Consider the following 20,484-nt stretch of genomic DNA (forward strand, 5'->3'; position numbering starts at 1 on the left):
AATACATTGTTAGAAAAATGCTAAGAAATCTATTCCCTGTTTGTCTTTTTTGTTTGTTTCTCCAGTTTTATCTTAACACATTTTGGGGATGATTTGGCTTAAATTAGGTCTCATGCCAAGCTTTCTGCAAACTCATTTTCTCCCTCTACTGCCTCTTGATATTTTCTTCCACTATCCTCTTCTGTAAGGTTTTGCAAATGAATTTATATTCTAAACTTGTGTGTCTCTTGACTATCATGTTTTCCTGTTTGGAAGGAAGATCAAATGTTTACTGGTTGAGGTGGATTCTGGATTCTCTTGACCTCTTTGTTGTGATGATTATTTTGTAGTTGTCAAATATCTGAGAATCAAGGAGCTATGGATGTGAAATATTGTATATTCTATCAGACATGGTCATTGTGTTGATTCTGCTGTGTTGCTTTCTCTTTTAAAAAAATCTGTTACAATGGAGTACTCTTGAATAGTGAAGAGGGGGAAGGATATATTCAGAAACTGTCATGTAAAAACAAAGGGCATCAATACTATTTAAAAAATTTCTACAGAAAATAGTGACAATCCATGTCTTTTACTTGTCTCTCTATTTTTAGGCATTTGCATGCTTTAAGTTGGAGCTATTATAATTGCATGAGGTATTCTTCTATTCCTTTTTTCAATTTGGGGTCTTTATCTAGTCAAGTAATTGTACACAGATAGCTGATTTGTGAATGACTCATATTGATAACTAGTCATTTCTAGTCTGTTGAGATATGACCAATTTGATTTGTGTGTGTGTGATGCTAATCCATCCTCACCATATTTGTGTCTTCTAATTCTCTTTTATGAAATATAGATATATTTCTGGGTAGTCAATCAGTCTCTGTTTTCTTTTGTTTCTTAATCCTGAACCACATTTTCCACTTTTCAAGTATTTTTTCCAATTACATGTAAAAACAATTTTTAACTTTAATTTTTAAAAATTTTGAGTTCCAAATTCCCTCCCTCCCTTCCCCCCTGAATGAGAAGGCAAGCAATTTTATATGGGTTATACATGTGCGAAACATATTTCCATGTTATTCAGGTGAAAGAAAACACAGACCTAAAAAAAAACCAACCCCCCAAATAAAGTAAGTTAAAAAAAGTATGCTTCTATCTGCATTTCAGACTACATCAGTTCTTTCTCTGGAGGTGGATAATATTTTTCATCGTTAAGTCCTTCAGAATTATCTTGGATCATTGTATTGCTGAGAATAGCTAAGTCATTCACAGTTGATCATCTACTGTATTGCTGTTACTGTGTACAATGTTCTCCTGGTTCTACTCACTTCACTTTGCATCAGTTCATGTAAGTATTTCCAGGTTTTTCTGAAAGCATTTTGCTTGTAGAACCACATTTTCCAATGTTTCACCATCTTCCATTATACTTTCCACCTTTGCATTAAAGCCACAAAATCTTAAGGTATATGCTGACATGATTTAATTCATCTTATCACATTCCTTGTATTATAGCCTTTCTCTAACTTGTCATCTTTTGCAACAGGTATTGACAGATAAACCACAACTATTATCACAGTACTATTTTTGCTTTGCTCATTGTGGGCACTGCAAGGTGAGATGAGCTACTCTTACAACCCTGATGAGGGAAGTAACATAGTCAGAATTTGTCTCAGAAATATTAACTTGGCACCCATGTGGAGAATATTTTGGAGGGGTGGAAGCTATTAGGAGTCTATTGCAACAATCCAGATGAGAAGTTATGAGGGCTTGAATTAGAGTAGAATCTCTAGGTTCCCTAAAGGCCCAGCTGAAATGTCACCTCTTTTCTCAAAACCATTCCTGATCCTCCTTGGGTGATAGTGCTTTCTCTTCAATTTATCTTATATTTACCTAACTGTATACATCATAACCACCACCCCCCCAGCCTCCTAACAGAGTATAGGCTCCTTGAGGGCAGGGACTGTTTCATTTTTGTCTTTTTGTTTCCAGCACCTAGTGCCTTGTACATAAATGAGCACATAGTAAAAAAAAATTTTTTTTAAATAAAACAATTATTAAATGCCTACTATTTGCAAGGCCCTGTCCCTGGTGCTGAGATTTCAAAGATTAAAAGTGACATAGTCCTTATACTCAGAAAGCTTACCATTAGGGGAGGGGAGGAAAGAGGAGGGAAAAGGTTTATGAAGAAGGCCTTCATAGCCTAGCCTCCTCCAACCTTTCTAGTCTTCTTACACCTTACTTTCTACCATGTTCTCTTTTATTTAGTGACACTGGCCTTGTGGCTATTCCAAGAATAAGACAGTCCATCTCTCAGCTTTAGGTTTTTTTTCTGGCAGTCCCCCCTGTTTGGAATATTCTCCCTCCTCATCTCCACCTATTGGCTTCTCTGGCTTCCTTTAAGTTCCAACTAAAATCCCATATTCTACAAGAAGCCTTTCTTAACCTCACTGCATTCTGGTGCCTTCTGTCATTTATTTTCTATTTATCCTATATATAGCTTGTTTGTACATATTTGTTTGCTTGTTTTCTCTCACATTAGCTTGTAATCTTCTTGAGGGTGAGGGTGAGGACTGTCTTTTGACTCTTTTTGTATCCCCAGCACTTAGCACAGTGTAGGCACTTAATAAATGTTTGTTGATAGATTGATTAGAAGAGCCTTCTGGTACAGCACCTAGCCTTACACAGCCTGGCAGACAGCAGGATCTTAATAAATATTTGTTGGAGTCTCTTCAAGATATCTTCAGCTTTGGACAGTAGAAAACTTGGTGGGTTAAATTCCACTGAATAAATGGGGAGAAAGGAGGAGATATTTAATGAGAATTATCAAACACATGAACTATCTGAGCTGATAGATATTATTTGTTACTAATAGATCTTATGACTAGGACTTTTGTGTGTCTATGTACATTTTATATGTATTCCTATATGCTTATTTGTGTGTTCATATAGACAGTCAATCTTTGTATGCTACATATTTGTTATATGAAGAGCATATCAGAAGTGTTTAGCTGATTTTTAGACTTGAAATAGATTTAATGGGTTATAATAATGGCTGCTTCTTTGAGATTTGGTACCATACAGAGAAGTTATACAGTTCCACCTGCAGATTGTTTCTACGTGCTTATGTGAATGAACTCATTCCTTCAGATCTGATGCTGTGTGTTTTCTATTTTTAAAGAAAAAAACAGACATACTGAAGTCCAGAGTTGGCTTCCTGGATAGACAAATGGACAGATGTTTGGATAGACAGGTGGCTGGCTAGCTTTGGAACTGGTGGAACAGCCATATCTAAGGAGTGTTCATTAATGAATCACTGTCAATATGGAGGGAGAGTTGTTTAGTAGAGACCCCTGATGATCTGTCCCTGGGGTCTGGGCTATCCAGATTTTATATTAATAATGTAGACAAAGGCATAGATGACATGTTTATCAAATTTCAGATGAAACAAAGTTGGGAAGGATACCTAATACATTGCATGACAATATCCAGGACCTGTAAAATATTGATAGATTGAAATGATGGGCCAAACCTAATAAAATTCAGAAGTACTGAATGAGGGAGGTGTGACTAGACAATAATTCTTGTGAATAATTATGACTCCAACATTCTGAGATGCTAGTTGCTTAGATGCAAAGATAATGGGTGGATAGATGCATAGCTAGATGGACAGCCAGCCTGGGTAGATAGACAGACAAATGATTATATGAACAGATGAGATTATATAACATTAGATAGTGATTTTTTTTCCCCTGGACACCCTTTCCACTTAGATTGTCTGAACCCTTTTGACTTTTTTCTCTTTCATTTCTAGGATCTGCTGTTCTTTCTAATATATTTTCCCACTAGCCTCCCTTCCCATCTCAGCCCTGGTTTTAATTCCTTCCAAGTATTGGCACTATTATAATACAAAGCAGATTGGAAGAAACTTCTGTGATAGGATCTTGAAATGTCCCCAAAGAGGACATTATTTTATCCACTTACTACTGAACCTTTTCTTTATTGTTTCAAAAGGAGAGGTGACCTGTCTTGATTATAGTTCTGACCACATCCATTTCCCTGCACAGCATTGAATTTGGAGTTGATTGGTCTTCCTTTGGTCTGTCTTGGAGTATATTTGTTTGACCAGAAAATGGCCTAATTTCCTGTTCCATCATCTAATTGAGTTTCAGTTTGCTTTAGTTCTAAGACCTGGGTACTCCAAATCTTTTTTAAAAATCTTACATCCTAGAAAAACTTTTGGCTCCACTGTGTTGTAGAAATTGCCTGCTTCTGTATATCAGTATGAATTTGCTCACCTTTTGGCTCTCATCATTTGGAGTCCATATCATCTCTCTATACCACTCTATTTAAGTAATTGGTGCTAATATCTCTCTTTAACAGTTTTTTTTTGGTTTTCATTTTCTTAAACACGTTCAGCACTTGAATTATAATCTTCTTCTCTGGTTTGTCCCCCAGTGTCATCTTCAGTGATGGCAACACTAGACATAGGAAACCAGCAATTAGATCAGTTATTCTTTGGCTATTTTTCTGATACTTTGTGAGCAGTAGGCCAGCCTTTTTGAGTCTTCATAATTTGACCCAAATAGCTGTTGGAAAATCAGACCAACTTAAGAGATAGCATCATGTAATGGAAAGAATTCTGAACAAAGGAACTGAGTTTTAGTACCAGCTGTGCCAGTAACTCACTGTGCAACCTTGTTTTAGTCCCTTTCTTTTCAAGCATCTGTTTGTAAATTACAGGAGAGGTGAGCAGGGGGAAGAGTCAGACAGACCACTAAGCTAAGTCTCTTAGCCCTAACACTGAGATTCTGTGTTCTGTGTTGATGACTCATCAAACTCTTTTAACTTCATGGTTCCACATTTTTCTTGGTTTTATTAAACTCCATTTCCTTTCTGTATTAATCATGCACATGTCTGGCTAAGGTCTGGACATCATTAAGAGGCACTGTTTCAACTGTACCTCTATATATAATAGTCACCTCTGTCTCAAATATACTGAAGCTACTCATTACTCATACTGGGAACTTCATTTGTTCAATCACCCCTTCCACTTTATCCAGTCTAGCAGCTTCTCTTAAAAATAATAGCTAGCTTTTATATAGTGCTTTAAGATTTGCAAAGGATTTTACATATCTTAACTCATTTTATCCTCATAACAATGTTATGTTAGGTGCTGTTAACCCTATTTTACAGAAAATTATAAAACAGAGGCAGACAGAGGTCAAATGACTTGCCCAGGATCACACGGCTAATAAGCGTCTAAGGTAGGATTCCAGCTCAGGTCTTCTTGACTTTTGTGCTCTATCCACTGTACCACCTGGCAGTGTAGCTGGCTCCTTGCCTAGTTTGGTTTCCATGATCAGCTATTTTCATGCTGTCCTTACAACCATTTGATACTACTAATCTTCCATGACTTTCTGCCACAGCAGCTAGAGCAATCCTTAGTCCTCTGCTGTTTTATTACCAATGCAGTTTAAATGGTGGAAATAGTGGAAATAGTGATGGATTTGGAGTTAGAGGACTTGAGTTTGAATCTGTATTCTGCCTGTTATTAACTATGTGTCCTTGGGCAAGTCGCTTTAACTCTACCTCAGTTTCCTTACTGCAAATGAAGGCATTGGACTAGTTGGCCTCTAAGGTCTGCTTTAGTTCTAAGTGATAATTTGGCATGTTTGTAACCTACACATAATCTTACTTCCAAAAGACATAGTATCATGTCAACCTTGGCTTACTATGAAGTCATGTGCAAAACTTCACTGGACCTTTACCATAGGCTGGCCAAACCTTGGATCAGTTTCTTATTGCTTCTTTGGAAAACTCCCCACAGCAGCTTTTCTCCTAAAGCCCCTGATGCTCTCAACTCCTAATCTTAATTCTTAGAAGATAACTTTACCTCCTACTTAAAGCAACTCTGTGCTGGACCAGACCATATCTGGAGAACTCCATTCAGTTCTGGGCACCACATTTTAGGAGGGCTCGTGGTGTGATGAGGGAACTCTTAACTCTACATGATTTTATAAATTTCAGTCTTGTCCCCTCTCAGCTCTTCTCTTTCCACACTGAAGAGATCTCATCTCTCCAGTCTGTTCTCATGCAGCTCCCACCCCCATGCCCCAATTCCCTTAATTATTTTATTTTCAGCTTCACTGCATCTGTCTTGTGGCTTAGAGACCAGAGCTGTTCAGAGGGTTCCAAGGGCAACTGTGCCAGAGCTTTGTACAAAGAGAAAGTGTCTTCTGTTTGGTTGCTTGTCTCTTTCCTAGAGATGCCCAGCATTTTGTTGTGCCTTTTTAGCCCAGGAGCACATCAGGCTGACATATTCAGAAACTAATTTATAGTGAGTCTCTATTTATATAACGGGTCAGCTAAGTGGTGCAGTAGATAGAGCTCCAGACCTGGAGTCAGGAAAACTCATCTTCTTTTTTTTCTTTTCTCTTATTCATTTTATTTTTATTAATTACTTTTTACGTATTTTCAGCTCTAAATATATTGCTTTTCCCAACCCTGTCCATAACATGAGATAAAAAAAAGAAATATTTTAGTAAAAGTAACCAAACAAATCTATCACAAGTCCGACACTTTATGCAATGGACTTAGATTCTAATATTCTTTAAAAAAAATTTTTTTTATTTAATTTATTTTTAGTTTTCAACTTCCATAAGATTTTAAGTTTTAAATTTTCTCCCCCTCCCTGCCCGCCTCCCTCCCCAAGATGGCATGAGCGATCTGATATAGGTTCTACATATACATTCCTATTAAGCATATTTTCACATTAGTCATGTTGTAAAGAACAATTACAGCCAATAGGAGGAACCAAAAGAAAGAAGAAAAAAACAAAACAGAAGAAAGAAAAAGAGCAAATAGTATGCTTTGATCTGCATTCAAACTCCATAGTTCTTTCTCTGGATGTGGGTAGCATTTTCCATCATGAGACTTTTGGAGATGTCTTAGATCCTTGCATTGCTGAGAAGAGCTAAGTCTATCAAAGTTAGTCATTGTACAATGTGAATTACTGTGTACAACATTCTCCTGGTTCTGCTCACTTCACTCAGCATCAGTCCATACAAGTTTCCAGGTTTTTCTGAAGTCTGCTTGCTTATCATTTCTTATAGCACAATAGTATTACCTCACATTCTTACACCTCAACTTGTTCAGCCATTTCCCAATTGATGGGCATGCCCTCAATTTCCAATTCTTGGCCACCACAGAAAGAGCTGCTATAAATATTTTTGTACATGTGGGTCCTTTTCCCATTTTTATGATCTCTTTGGGATACAGTCCTAGAAGTGGTATGCGGGTCAAAGGGTATGTACATTTTTATAGCCCTTTGGGCGTAGTTCCAAATCACTCTCCAGAATGGTTGGATTAGTTCACAATTCTACCAACAATGCATTAGTGTTCCAATTTTCCCACGTCTTCTCCAACATTTATCATTTCCCTGTTTTGTCATGTTAGCCAATCTGATAGGTGTGATGTGGTACCTCAGAGTTGTTTTGATTTGCATTTCTCTAATCAATAGTTATTTAGAGCATTTTTTCATATGACTATAGATGGCTTTACTTTCTTCATCTGACAACTGCCTGTACATATCCTTTGACCATTTATCAATTGGGAAATGACTTGTTTCCAGTATTCTAAAATAAAATAAAATCTATCTCAGAACTCTGTTTAGGAGCATAAATGTTTAATGTTCCATGAAGGCCTAATATAGTCCCTGAGCTTGATCGGCTGTAAGGCCGACTGGAACATATTATAAAACTGTCCTTTCTGACAAGACTAATTTTTTTAGTCATTCTATTAAGAGAATTAAAAGATACAATCCCAAAACTTTTTTCCCCAAATTTAACTTACTTGATTTTTTCTTCTTTTTTTTTCGCTATTCACCTTACAAAGATAAATAAAAAAGATGTAAAAAATTTAAAGGATGGGATTATTGACTTCATAGAATCTCAGATATTACAATAGATTCCTAACTAGATTCTAAGCCTCCTCTTTCTATCCTCTCCAATCAATTTACATGTTCTATATCCCAGCCAAATTGAATTGAACTATATCCAATCTTATCCTGTGTTGTGTGTGTGTCTCCCAACCTTGACCTCTTAGTCCTTCTTTGTGATTAGCTTTTCTTCCAGTTGTGAGTAGAAGTAAAGACTGTATAATGACTCTGGAGTAAGGTAGGCTTCTCTAAATTCACACTCATTCCAATTTTTTAAAATTACTGACAGTTCAACAGCAAAAAGACCAGTTTGGTTGGAACAAAGAATACATAAATGGATAATTATGAGGGATGATAAGCCTGAAAATGTTAACTAAAGCAAGGATGTGAAGTTAGTCAATCAGTTGATAAACATTTATTAAGCACTGACTATGTGCTAGGCTAGTGCCAGACACTGGGGGGAAATTGTAGGAGACAGTTTTTGCACTCAAAGAACTCAAAGTCAAATGGGATTTTAAATGTTAAATGCAAGAGTTTGTATTTGATGCTAGGCAATGATGAGCCCCTGGAGTTTATTAGACAGAGGAGTGAGTTTTTCAGACCTGTGTTTTAGAAATGTGACTTTGGGGGCTATGTGGAAGATAGGTTAGAGAGGGGAAAGACTCATCTTCTTGAGTTCAAATATGGCCACAGACATTATCAGCTGTATTACCTTGGACAAGTCACTTGACCCTCTTTGTCTCAGTTTCCTCATCTGTAAAATGAGCTGGACAAAGCCAACCATTCCCCTGTCTTTGCCAAGAAAACCTCAAATGGGGTCACAAAGAGTCAGACATGACTGGAATGAATGAACAGCAACAACAATGTAAGAGAAATAGAGTGGTGTAGCTGGAAAGATCTTGGATCTAAAGTTAGGAGGTTGGGTTAGTATTTTTCCTTTGACACCAAATAACTATGTCACCCTGGGCAAGTCATTTAACTTCTTTGTGTCATCATCTGATAGTGTTCTTTCACTTTTCCTCATAGTGGTTACTTTTCAAACCTTTATCTTTGTTGTCTTTGTTGGACCTTCTATAAAGTCTTCATGTTCCTATCAAAGTGCAGTGATCCAGACTGTGTACAGTATTCTAATAACAGGCCAGTGTAGAGCTTAGAGGAAGGAACACTTGCCAGCCATTTCCTTGCTCATCACCTTTTTCCTTAATCTGAGCTGACATCACTCTGATGCGTGGAAGAGCATGGTGGCAGGCAGGGTGGTCCAGAGTGCCCTGACTGGACTGTGAACCTAGTTTGGCTGCAGATAGGCTGGGGGAGACAGGGGAACGCTTTAGCTGCTCTGTGTTTCAGGTTCAATTTGGTACACCCAGCATTTATTGAACATCTCCCAGGTGCTAGATACAGTATCAGGTGCTGTACAAAGATAAAAACTAAAAAAGCCCTGTCCTCTAGGAGCTTAAATTCTCCACGGGAGAAACAACATGTACAAGATAAGTCAATACAAAATGTAGACCTTCGGCAAGGGGGTGGTGGTGGTTCTGTGGGCACTAGTAGTATGATATTAGATTGGATCAAGGAAGACAATGATGAGCTTCTCATCTCCCCCTTTCCTTCCCTCAATATCATGAACTCTTTTTCAGTTTGTGGTTCATTAGTAACTCCTGGTCTTTTTCTTCTGCATTAATGTTTCATTGGTCCTCCTCTGAGCAGTTTTTCTGTTTGAGGTTTTTGGTGCTTGCTATCCATCCACCTTGCACTTTTCCCTATACTGTTAATGAGGATTTGGATCAGAAGATCCATACTTAAATTCAACTTCTGACATTTTTTATTTGTGTAACCCTCAGCAAATCACTTCATCTGTTTGAGCCTCTGTTTCCTCATCTGTAAAATGGGAACACTAAATCTTTGTACCACCAATGTCCCAGGATTGTTGCTATGATGTTTTCTGAACCATTAAACATCATAGAAATGGGCTTTTTGGACATAACCAAGAGAAATTATCTTCATCTAATTGTAATCTCCAGAGACAGTATCTAGTTGCCATTTCTGGAAGAAAATGTTAGGTCACAAGATCAAAGGATCACAGATTTAGAGCTGGAAGAGAATGGATGAGTCAGACATTCTCATTTTGGAGATGAGGAAACTGAAGCTTAGAAAGGCTAATGAACTTGCTCAGGGTTACACAGCTAATAAATGTCAGGGTAGGATTTGAACTCAGTTCTTCCTGACTCAAAGTCCAGCCCTCTATCCACTCAGCCATCTTTATGCCTTGCCATGTTCAACCATTTCCTTTTTTAAAAAGTACATTTTCTTGACTCCATATCATTCATTTCTCACTATCTTTTATTTTGATGTAGTGTTCATTAAGACAGTCTATATGAAGTTGGCTGCTGATTAGCATCTGTGCGTCTGAATCTCCTGCTCTTGCTGAAAGACTGAAAGCTAAGCAGATTTCCTTTTGTTGGGCACAAAGTGCTCTAATTGATCTGAAGGACTTCTGGAAACTTCCCCTCTCTGAAGAGCCTTCCTGAGTTAATTGCTGTGGCCAGGTAGTTAGATCTCAGTAGAAAAAGCTTTCCTGACAAAGGCACATGGGGTGGTTAAAAGTGACTCAATCCCTGACAAAGATTTCCATGCTGCAAATTGCCTGTTAAACTTTAAGCCACTAGAGGAACATTTTAGTTAAAAAATAAACGTTGCTTTGAGTTAATGGAGAGCTCCAAAGCACCTGTGTGGCCAGGAATATGCACGGTAACTTTGCTATGATCCCTGGCCCTCCACCCTTTGAGTGCTTTCAGACCTAGCAAATGAAGCTTGTCACAGGCTCATGTAATCACTCCCAGGCTCACGTAATCACGCAGAAATGCAAATGCGCTGTCATTTTGTGACCTGTGTTGTGAAAATTAGAAAGAGGAAGTTATGTTTTGCTGTTGCATGAAGTTCAAATGAGAAGGGAAGATGTGAACCTGTATAGAAAACTTGTAAGTGATATTTTTCTTTTTTTGGTCTTTAATGGCATGTAAAATAGTAACGTGTGTTTTCTTTAAAAGGATTCTTTGTAATGACTTGGGAGTTAGAGACTTTAGGTGACGCTGTAGTGGCTTCCATGGCAGGAAGCCCTGAAATGTTTTGCAGCAGAATGGTGGTTGTGAATATGAGTGTGTGTTTAATGTGTTCAGTTGTAATTATGTGTCAAGAGTCATATTTGATGACAACTTGTCACCAACTAAAATGGAGATTTCCTGAGACTATGAAATCCTCTTTAAAATAAATTAAGTGCATATTAACTTAAATGACTACTGCCTTGAAGTTGTTAAATGTGTTCTGCCTCTTCACTGCCAGTGATAGGAAGAAATTTGAGGGGAATAATCTGCTCTTTTCAGAATCTCATAATAGGGGGTATGTTCAGAGATTAGTATTTTACTGAAGGGACTGAAGAGTGTGCTGAGGGACAAGGTGATGTAAAAGGCACTGTACTGTGACCTGGAAAACTTGGGTTCTAATCCAGGATTGGTGATTGGCTATGTGATTCAGAGCAAACTATTTAGTCTCTGTGGGCTTCAGTTTCAGTTTAATTCAATAAGCATTTTAAGCATCTACTATGTAGCTAGGCATGGTAGTAGGTGCTAGACTTACAAAGGTAAAAACTAAAAAGATCCTACCCTCAAGGAGCTTATATTCTACTGGGATGAAACAACATGTCCATAGATAAGTCAATCCAAAGTATATACAAAGTAAATTTTGGGAGAGGGGGGGTACTAACAACAGGGAAAATTGATAAAGACCTTCTTGTGTAGGAAATGGTGCTTGACCAGAGCCTTTAATGAAGCTAGCTATTCCAAGAGGCTTCTTCTTCTAGCAGCCCTGTGAGGTAGATAGCACCAAACTTATCCCATTATTCTAGTGAAGAAACTGAAGCCCAGAGATAAATGATTTGCTCTTGGTAGGAATTATGTTTCCTGATTCTTATCCCTGTTCTCTAAAGACTAATGCATAGGAAAAAAGTAAGGCAATTTATTTGTAAATTTAAAAAAAATAATTGTACTTTATTTTAACATTCATTTTTTAAAATTTTGAGTTCCAATTTCTCTTCCTCCCTCTAGTTCCTCCCTTAGCCACTGAGAAGACAAGCAATATGATATCAATTATACATGTAAAGTCATGCAAAACACTTGCATATTAGAAAGTTAGACATTTTAAAAGTTAAAATTAAGCTGCCTTGACCGTTTAATCTCTTGGCCTTTAGCCAGGGGTAAGGAAGAATACATGGATGTGTTTGGGAAATGAGACCTGCGTTGTCACTTACCAGGGAGCAGAAAGGGAGAAACCATGAGGATAACTGGGTGGCAGCTCCATATACTGAGTGACAACTCAGTGAGTCCAGGGTTCTTATTCTCTCTGCAATCTCTTCCCATTTCTTCCCACCACTTTTCATGCCAAAACCAGTGAGCATTTTAAATTCTGACCACTGTATCATCATATTGCCCTTCTTTTACCCCAATTTATTCAGGCCAGGAGTAATACAAAATAAGGTTAAGCAAAAGAATTCCCAAAGCTGAGATGAAACTTGAAAAAAAAGGCAATAAACTATTTCTTCAAGGAAAAGGTTGGACCTTGGGCTTTCAGGCCATGCAGAGTATAAGAAATGATTGGATATTTCCTGGGAACATTGGATAAACCATCAGAAAGGGCTCTGATGTCTGAGTGCTAGCAATGCAGGGATAATAAATGCACAAAGAGCGGTTTTTGCCTGAACTCTGGGCAGTGAAGGCCTCTCAGCTTGAAGACACCTTGATTCACCCTTGGTAAGTCTGAAGATGCATAAGCTTGGGCAGTTCTAAGAGACCCTCACCCTCTCCATCCCCTACCCCTCATTCCTCTAGGAGATTTAAAAACAGAGAACTATGTCATTACTTGGCTTTTGCTAACGAACGAATTAAGAATTTTTCCAAATAATAATTTTTTTTTAGCTTGGCCTGGCTAAGTGATTTTTCAAAATCAGCAGGTATAAATTGCTCCTTGTAAGTAAAGAATGCCAGATGTGTAATGACCTTAGAGGACATTTAATTCAACCCACTCATTGTACAGAAAAGGAAACTGAGGACCAGAGGGGGAGGGCCTTGCCTAAGGTCAAAAAGTGAGTTAATGGTGGAGCCTAGACTACAACAGGTTTGTTTTTTTTTTTTCCACGTTGAGATATATTATTTTCTAACATCATGAGAGAAAATATCCAGAAAAGATAAAAGTATATATGGAATCCACAGCTTGAGCCACTACAGGATTTTGTTGTTGACTGTCTTTGAGGCAGAGGCTGGCAGTGTCAGGCAGGGGGCCGGTGGCTGGTGGACAGGCTGATCAGGCTTGTGGGAGATGCAGGCATAGGAAGTGGTTTGTCCCTGGTTCTGAGTGTCCTGTGGTGAAGTTCTGCTTTATGTAACATTAATAGATTCTTTGTTAGATTCTATTTGAAACATAAAATTTACAAAGAGCCAATGTTGTATCTTTTAAAGATTGTAGCAGTATTATTACTTTGGAATTATCTAAAAAGCTAATAAATACAAATAAACACCAGAAGACACATACACATGCCACACTCATATCTTTGAGTCTACACAGAGAGGAATTTGTTTATGTTTCCTTTTTAAAAAAAAAAAAATTCAAGATTCCTGGAAGAGCTAGAATGGATCTAGGGACCTTGGAGATCACTTAGTCCAGCCCTCTCATTTTGCAGATGGGAAACTGAAGTTACCTTAAATTTCACTGTCCTCATTAAACTGAAATGAGCTCCTTTTGGTTTTTCCTTCCCCCACACTCATTCAGGGCATTTGAGGACTCACTCACTCTCTCCCATCCAGACAGCCACAACTCACTCTGTGTTCAGCACAAAGAGGTCTTAGTAAGACCTAAGTCCAGGCCTTAGACCATTTAGATCAAACTCCTTATTTTACAAATTAGAAAACTGAGACCTAGAGAGATTAAGTGATTTATCCAAGATCACAAAGTGAGTTAGTAGAGAGCTGGAAATATAGTATAGGCTTCCTGATTCTCATTCCAGTGTTCAATCAATTAAATTCACTAAATATTAACTACCTATTGCGAAGAACTCTGTGCTTTGTCCTGGGTGAGAATATAAAGATGAATAAGACATGATCTCTGCCTTCAGTTTGCTTACATCCTAGCAGAGAAGGAGCAGCAAGCCAGTAGATGAAGGAAAAAAACTTGGAGACAGGAAGACCTGAGTTCAAGTCTTGCTACAGACACAATAGATTGACTCTGTGCCAGACCCTTAACCTCCTTGTGGGTCAGTTTCCTCATCTGTAGAATGGGGATAAGAATACATGAGATAGAGGGTGGCTAGGTGGCACAGTGGATCGAGCACCGGCCCTGGAATCAGAAGGACCTGAGTTCAAATACAGCCTCAGACACTTGATACTTATTAGCTGCATGACTCTGAGCAAGTCACTTAACCCCATTGCCTAGCCAAAAAGGAAAAAAAAAAGAATACATGAGATGTATTCTCATAAGATGAGATCATAAGATGAAGATCAGCTGAAATAACTTGGATAAAATGTTCTGCAAACCTTAAAGTACTTTGTCAAGGCAGTTATGTGACATATAAAACTTGAACATAAAATAGGGTGTTATAAATGCATAAGTGAGGTTCCAACAAAGTGTGAGATGAGATCTGAGAAAAGAAAGATTGTTTCTTACTAAAAGAATCAGGAAAAGGTTCATGGAGAAGGTAGAACTTGATGTGAGTCCCAAAGGATGATCAGTTCATCAACAAATAGAGGTAAGGGAAGGCTTTCTAGATGCAGGGGAATATGCTCAAAGACAGAGAACTATGAAAGCCTAGGGGTGGGATGGGACATAGATTAAACCATTTTGGCCATGTAGGATACATAGAAATAATGAGTAGCATCAGATTGTGGAAGACCTTGAATACCAGGCAAAGGAGCCTGAATTTTAATTGATAAGCAATAAGCAACCATTGGAAATGCATGAAAGGAGAGGAGACCTGAGCAGCCCTATATATAATATTATTTAGGCAGCGGTATGAAGGATTCCTTGGAAGGGGATAGCAGACAGGGCCCACTGGATCCAGGTGGCTGTGGAGAAGAAAGTGAGTCTGGTGACTTTGCACAGCCCTTCTTCTCTTAAATCCAATTCACTTGCATGTAATGGCATCCCCTCCCTGATGTCATGGTCCTCTTCAAGAGTGAAGGACAAACAATAGCTTTCCTTTGATACCTTATCTGCTTTCATGTATTCAATATCTCTACACAGATGCCTCCCAGATATACATATCCAGCCTTCATCTCTTTCCTGGACTCAAGTCTTGCACTACCAACTGCCTGCTGGATATCTCCTAGGTGTCCTGTAGGCATCTCAAATTTATCTAAAAAAATAAGACCTCCAAAATGAAAGTCATCTTTCTTCCACTCAAAGCTTGCCCTTCTTTCACATTTCCCTATTTTAGCTAGAAAATACCACCATCATTCTTCTCACCCAAGTTCACAACCTTATTAGAGTCATCATATTTCCTTTTCATCCTCATCTAGAATAAAAATATGATGCTATAGTTGTCAAGTCATATAGATTTTATCACTACAGTATCCCTCACATCTGTCCCCTTCTCTTCATTCATGCAACCTCTACTCTAGTTCAGGTTCTTATCACATCTCACCTAGACTATTGCTGTGCCTTCCTAATAGGTCTTCCTGCTTCCAGGCTCTTCTCTCTTTATTCCATCCTCCACACTATTGCCAGATCAATATTCTCAAAACACACATTTTACCTTGTCAGTACCCTATTCAGAAATCTTTAGTAGTTCTCTGTTGCCTCTAGAATAAAATACTAAATTTTCAGCCTCATATTTAAAGTCTTCTGCTAGAATAAAATGCTAAATTTTCAGCCTCATGTTTAAAGTCTTCTGCTATCTTCTACTCAGCTCTCTATTGTTACTTTATATTATACCTCTTCACACACGCTCTGTACTAATCAAACTGACCTCTCTGCTGTTTGACATTGTTGTTCTGTGCTCTGCTTCTTAATGCCATTGTCTGAAATGCACTCTGTTTCTTCTACTTCTTAGAATTTCAAGATTACATTTAAAGCATACTTATTTCCTCCCATGGACGGCCTTTCCTGAGTCCACTAATCATTAATTCTCTTATTGAAATTGATTTGTATATATTTATCCATGCACATGTTACATTCCCCCCAGTAGAATGTAGGCTTCTTGGGGGCAGGGGTGATTTCATTTTTGTCTTTTATCCTGAGCACCTAGCATAGTATCTTACAGTAATAGGTACTTCATATGTATTTAATTGAATTGTTCTAAATTCTGTTTGTGTAGTAGTTTAAGTATATTAAATTTAACAAGTAGTTACCCTTTTCTCAAGATTGCTGTCTAGGTCAGACAGTCTGCAACAATGAAACTGTGATAAATTGCTCCATGAGACACAGACAAGCAGAGCAGTTTTGTTATCAAGCAGTCAACAAGTAGTTATTAAGCACCCGTTATGTGCCAGGTACTGTGTCAGGTGCTGGGGAAACAAGTACCATAAATGAAACAGTACCATTTTTCAAAGAGTTTGCATTCAAACGGGAGCTTGCAGGTCCTTTTATTTCCAGTGTACAATCATGCCCTGTCATACTGCTGCATTCTTCACAACAGAAGCCCATGTGGTATAGTATAAAGAGCCTTGGACTGGGACGTGATATGTGTTCAAGTCCCAGATCAACTGGTAATTCACTGTAGCTCCTTGGTCCTGTCCTTTGTCCTATGAGGGCTTTAGCTTCATCATCTGTGCCATGTAATACTAAATCATCTTGATGTCCCATCCAAAGAGGATAGCTTGGAGTTTGAAGCTGTTAGCTCTACTCTGATCAGTCTGGGAAGGCTTCATACAGGAGGATGGGTTTTGAAGAGTCATTTTGATGGTGGTGGTGGTCTAGTGTGGAGAATAAGCATTCAAAAGTGACTTGAAACAGCAAAAAATAAACTTTCCTGAATGTACGTTTCTTTTGGTGGGGGGAAAGGGGGCGGTATGTCAAAATGCATCAAAGTTTCATAGAATAATACTGTACTACAGAAGCTTATTGAAACTAGGTTTAGGTTTGTATAAAGAAGCATTTATTATACTAGGAAGAATATAATGATAATTGCAAAAGTGCCCCAAGAACCATTATAAATTTGTGAAATCTGCATAAAGATAACTTATTACACAGGGTAACAGTATATTGCTTAGAGTGATAATTTGCTACAATAGAGTGATAGACTCATTTGCTTAATAGAATTTCATGTTTTAAATCTTTATATCAGGCACATGCAGAGATGCCATTGATTTCATTTTATTAAGCATGAAGTACAAAATAATGGCTTTACTCCCCGTTTGTGATGGAAATGACTAATCCTTATGTAGACTAGGAAATCTTTGTAGTTTCTAACTGTGTCTAAATAAAGACCTCTGAGATACTTTTTTTTCCCCCAACATGTTTTTTGAATCAAAATAATAGCATGTTTCCAAACAGCTTATCCCAGTAACTGGTCAGCCTGTCCAGTTTGGTTTCCAAGGCAGCCTGATTGATCTACTATATGGACTAGTTTTTGATCCTGTTTTCAAAAGTATAGAAACTTTGAATTTGACCCAACCTGTGTATTGGTTCCTTAAGCCGAAAATACTTATGCCGTAATGTTGTGATGAAGAAGTTGGAAGAAATTTCCAGATTTTTTAAATGATAGTGATCACAAGATCATGGGTCTTCAAGTTGGAAAAACCTTAGACATCATCTAGGTTAAGGAACTCATTTTACAGATGAACAAAGTAAGGCTTAGAGTAGAATCAGGTGGCTTGCTCAAGCTCATGTAAGTAATACGTAGCATGACAGGATTTTCACCCAAGTCTTCTAACTCCAGATCCAGTGAACTTTCTGTTAACTGTGCTGTCCATACATTGCCCTCTGGACTGGTTGATGGAATTACTTATGACATGATCCAGAGGTCTTGGGTTCAGATCTCGGCTCTGCTGGGACTCAGGTTTCCTCCTCTGTAAATTAGGGAGGGGCTAGATGTTCTGAGGCTCCTTCTAGCTCTAAATCTGTTATCCTTCTTACTGCCTGGGTGATCATGGGCTCTTAGACCCTCTTTCTTTTTTGGCCTAGTTTCCTCCTCTATAAAATGAAGGAATTAAACCAGATGATCTCTAAACTCTTTTAAACTGTCTGCGATCCTTTGAATAACAGCTATTCCACATAGAAATTTAAAAATAATGACATCAATAAGTCTGATTTTATTTGCACATATTTAAATGAAATTGGTGTCTGAGAGACGAATGGAGGCTAGTTGTTAAGGGAAAGGAAATGTGTATTCATTCTGTCTCTTTCTTCTTCCCATTTCAGATCGTTCTTCAGTCCCTGCTCCTAGTCCTGCTCCTGTTCCAGGTGAAAACCGTTCTGACTCATCACCAGCACCAGAGGCAGACGACCAGTTGCAAAGCCTCAGCCCTTTACAATGTGCCCAGCAACAGGGAAAAAGACCTCAGATCAAATGTCCAGCTGCCAAAACACACCCTCCGAAAAAACCCCGAGGCAAGTATTTGAGTGTCTGTTTTTTCATCCAATTTTTCTTTCAAATTAATTTGACTTTTGGAGATCTGGTTGTTTAATTGTAGAGTTTCTTACTTTAACCAACTTGGTCATAATTGACCAAGTTGTTTTCAGTCCCTTATATTTATTTTATGTTGAGTCCTTGCTTGTGAGGTGGCTAAGTTGCAGTTTGACCTCAGACCATCTTACCCCTTTCTGAGCCTCAGTTTCCCCATCTATAAAATGAGGAGGTTGTACTAGATAATTTTTGAGATCCCTTTCCAACTCTGTCAGTTTATGTTACTGTAATTAAAATATTTAGGAAGAGAGACAGTGATAAAATAAACGATCTTATTTATTAGACTCAAGGAATTTAGCCTGATAACCATTTTGCTACTTTTAGTGTAGACTTTAAAACTTAAGCACTTCCAAAGATAGGATTTCTTGCTCAATGGTCCATTGTGCAGGAAGATTTAGGGCAGGGTATTTCACATTTTTAACTGGAAATAAGAGTAGTCCTCTTTTCTCAGCTCTGGGTGAGAATTAGCTCTTAACAAGTAGTAGAAAACATGCTCACTGAAGTGACTTTTTTTTGCCGTGTTTTTTCATAAAAGTCATTAAATTATAGAACCTTAGATCTGGAAGGGACTGACAATCAGAGCTGTCCAACAGTGGAATGAATTGCTTTCTAAAGCAGTGAGCTCCCAGTAGTAACTGTTGACTTCATGTTGTTTTAAGTTTTGCAATACACTGTACTACATATTGTCTCATTTCCTCTTTAGAACAGCCCTTTGAGGTAGGTATTACAAGTATTATTCCCATTTTATAGGGTGAGGAAACTGAGGCTCAGAGAGGTTAATTGACTTGCCCAGGGTCATGCTGCTAGTAAGTGCTGGAGCTGGAATTTGAACTCAGGTCTTTCCTGACTCCAAGCACAAGTGCCATGATCTTCCTGCTAACCTGTTGTACCTCTCTACCTCCCTTCAGACAGAGAAATCAGATGGAGATTGTATGACCACCAGTTAGGGATACCATAGAAGATATTCATGCCCTGTAGAAGAGATTATACTAGATGAGCTCTGAGGTCCCTTTAATCACTAAACTTTGATTCTACATAGAAAGGCAGCATGTTATAGTGGGGAAAACACCAAAGTAGGGGCAGCTAGGTGGCACAGTTAATAGAGCACCAGACCTAGAGTCAGGAGGACCTGAGTTCAAATTTGGCCTCAGACACTTGACATTTACTAGCTGTGTGACCCTGGGCAAGTCACTTAACCCCAAATGCCTCCCAAAAAAGCAAACAAACCAACAAAAACATCAGACTAAGAGTTAGACAACCTGAGTTCTCATCCTGGCGTCAACAGTTACTAGTTTTATCATCTCAAGTCACTTCACTCTGTTCCCTCATCTGTAAAATGGGGATAATGTTACTTGCACTACATATCTCACAGGGGTGTAGTGAGGGTCAAATAAGATCATGTATTAAAATGCTTTGTAGCCATTTATTTTTAGCTGGATCTGTGATTTCACTGTTACATAGAACTCCTAGTGAAGAAACTCCTATCGGTGCAGATTGGTGCCTGCTGTGCCAATCACTTGTCAGGGCAGCTTAGGAAAAATGGTTTGCTTTGTAATGGGAAGCCTTTTTTATGGCCATTGGCTTTATTTTCTAGTGATGATGTTAATTATGCCAGCTCATGTTTCTATTTCACTTTATAATTTTAAAATCCTTTTTCACGACAGCCCCTGGAGGCGAGTAGTATAAATTTATAGACCTTTGTACCTTCAGGTTCTAAACTTTTACTGGAATACTCTCCTTCCTCACACCTCCCCAATACATACATACACACACACACACACACACACACACACACAAACACACACAAACACATGCGCTCACGTGCACACATACATACACACAGAGACACAAACATATTTTTTTAAAAATTTTTATTTTTTTAACATTTGTTTTTAAAACTTTGAGTTCC

At 38.2% G+C, this 20,484-nt stretch overlaps 1 protein-coding gene across 2 annotated transcripts in view; it reads left to right on the top strand.

The window, feature by feature from the left end:
• FGD3 (FYVE, RhoGEF and PH domain containing 3) overlaps positions 1–20,484 on the top strand; it is a 192,270-nt gene that overhangs the window by 84,391 nt on the left and 87,395 nt on the right. Inside the window, exons 1-2 of one of the 2 annotated variants that reach the window (XM_027860623.1) lie at positions 1,288–1,321; positions 18,311–18,499. Coding sequence is in view for 1 of the 2 variants with exons in the window: in XM_027860622.1 (XP_027716423.1) it covers positions 18,311–18,499 (189 nt within the window). In the remaining variant the exon portion in view is untranslated. Of the gene's footprint in view, positions 1–1,287; positions 1,322–18,310; positions 18,500–20,484 lie in introns of those variants that run through there. The other variant, XM_027860622.1, reaches the window with a different exon arrangement.

Source organism: Vombatus ursinus, unplaced genomic scaffold (assembly GCF_900497805.2).
Source record: "Vombatus ursinus unplaced genomic scaffold, bare-nosed wombat genome assembly UNPS02014225.1, whole genome shotgun sequence".
Taxonomy (NCBI): Eukaryota; Metazoa; Chordata; class Mammalia; order Diprotodontia; family Vombatidae; genus Vombatus; species Vombatus ursinus.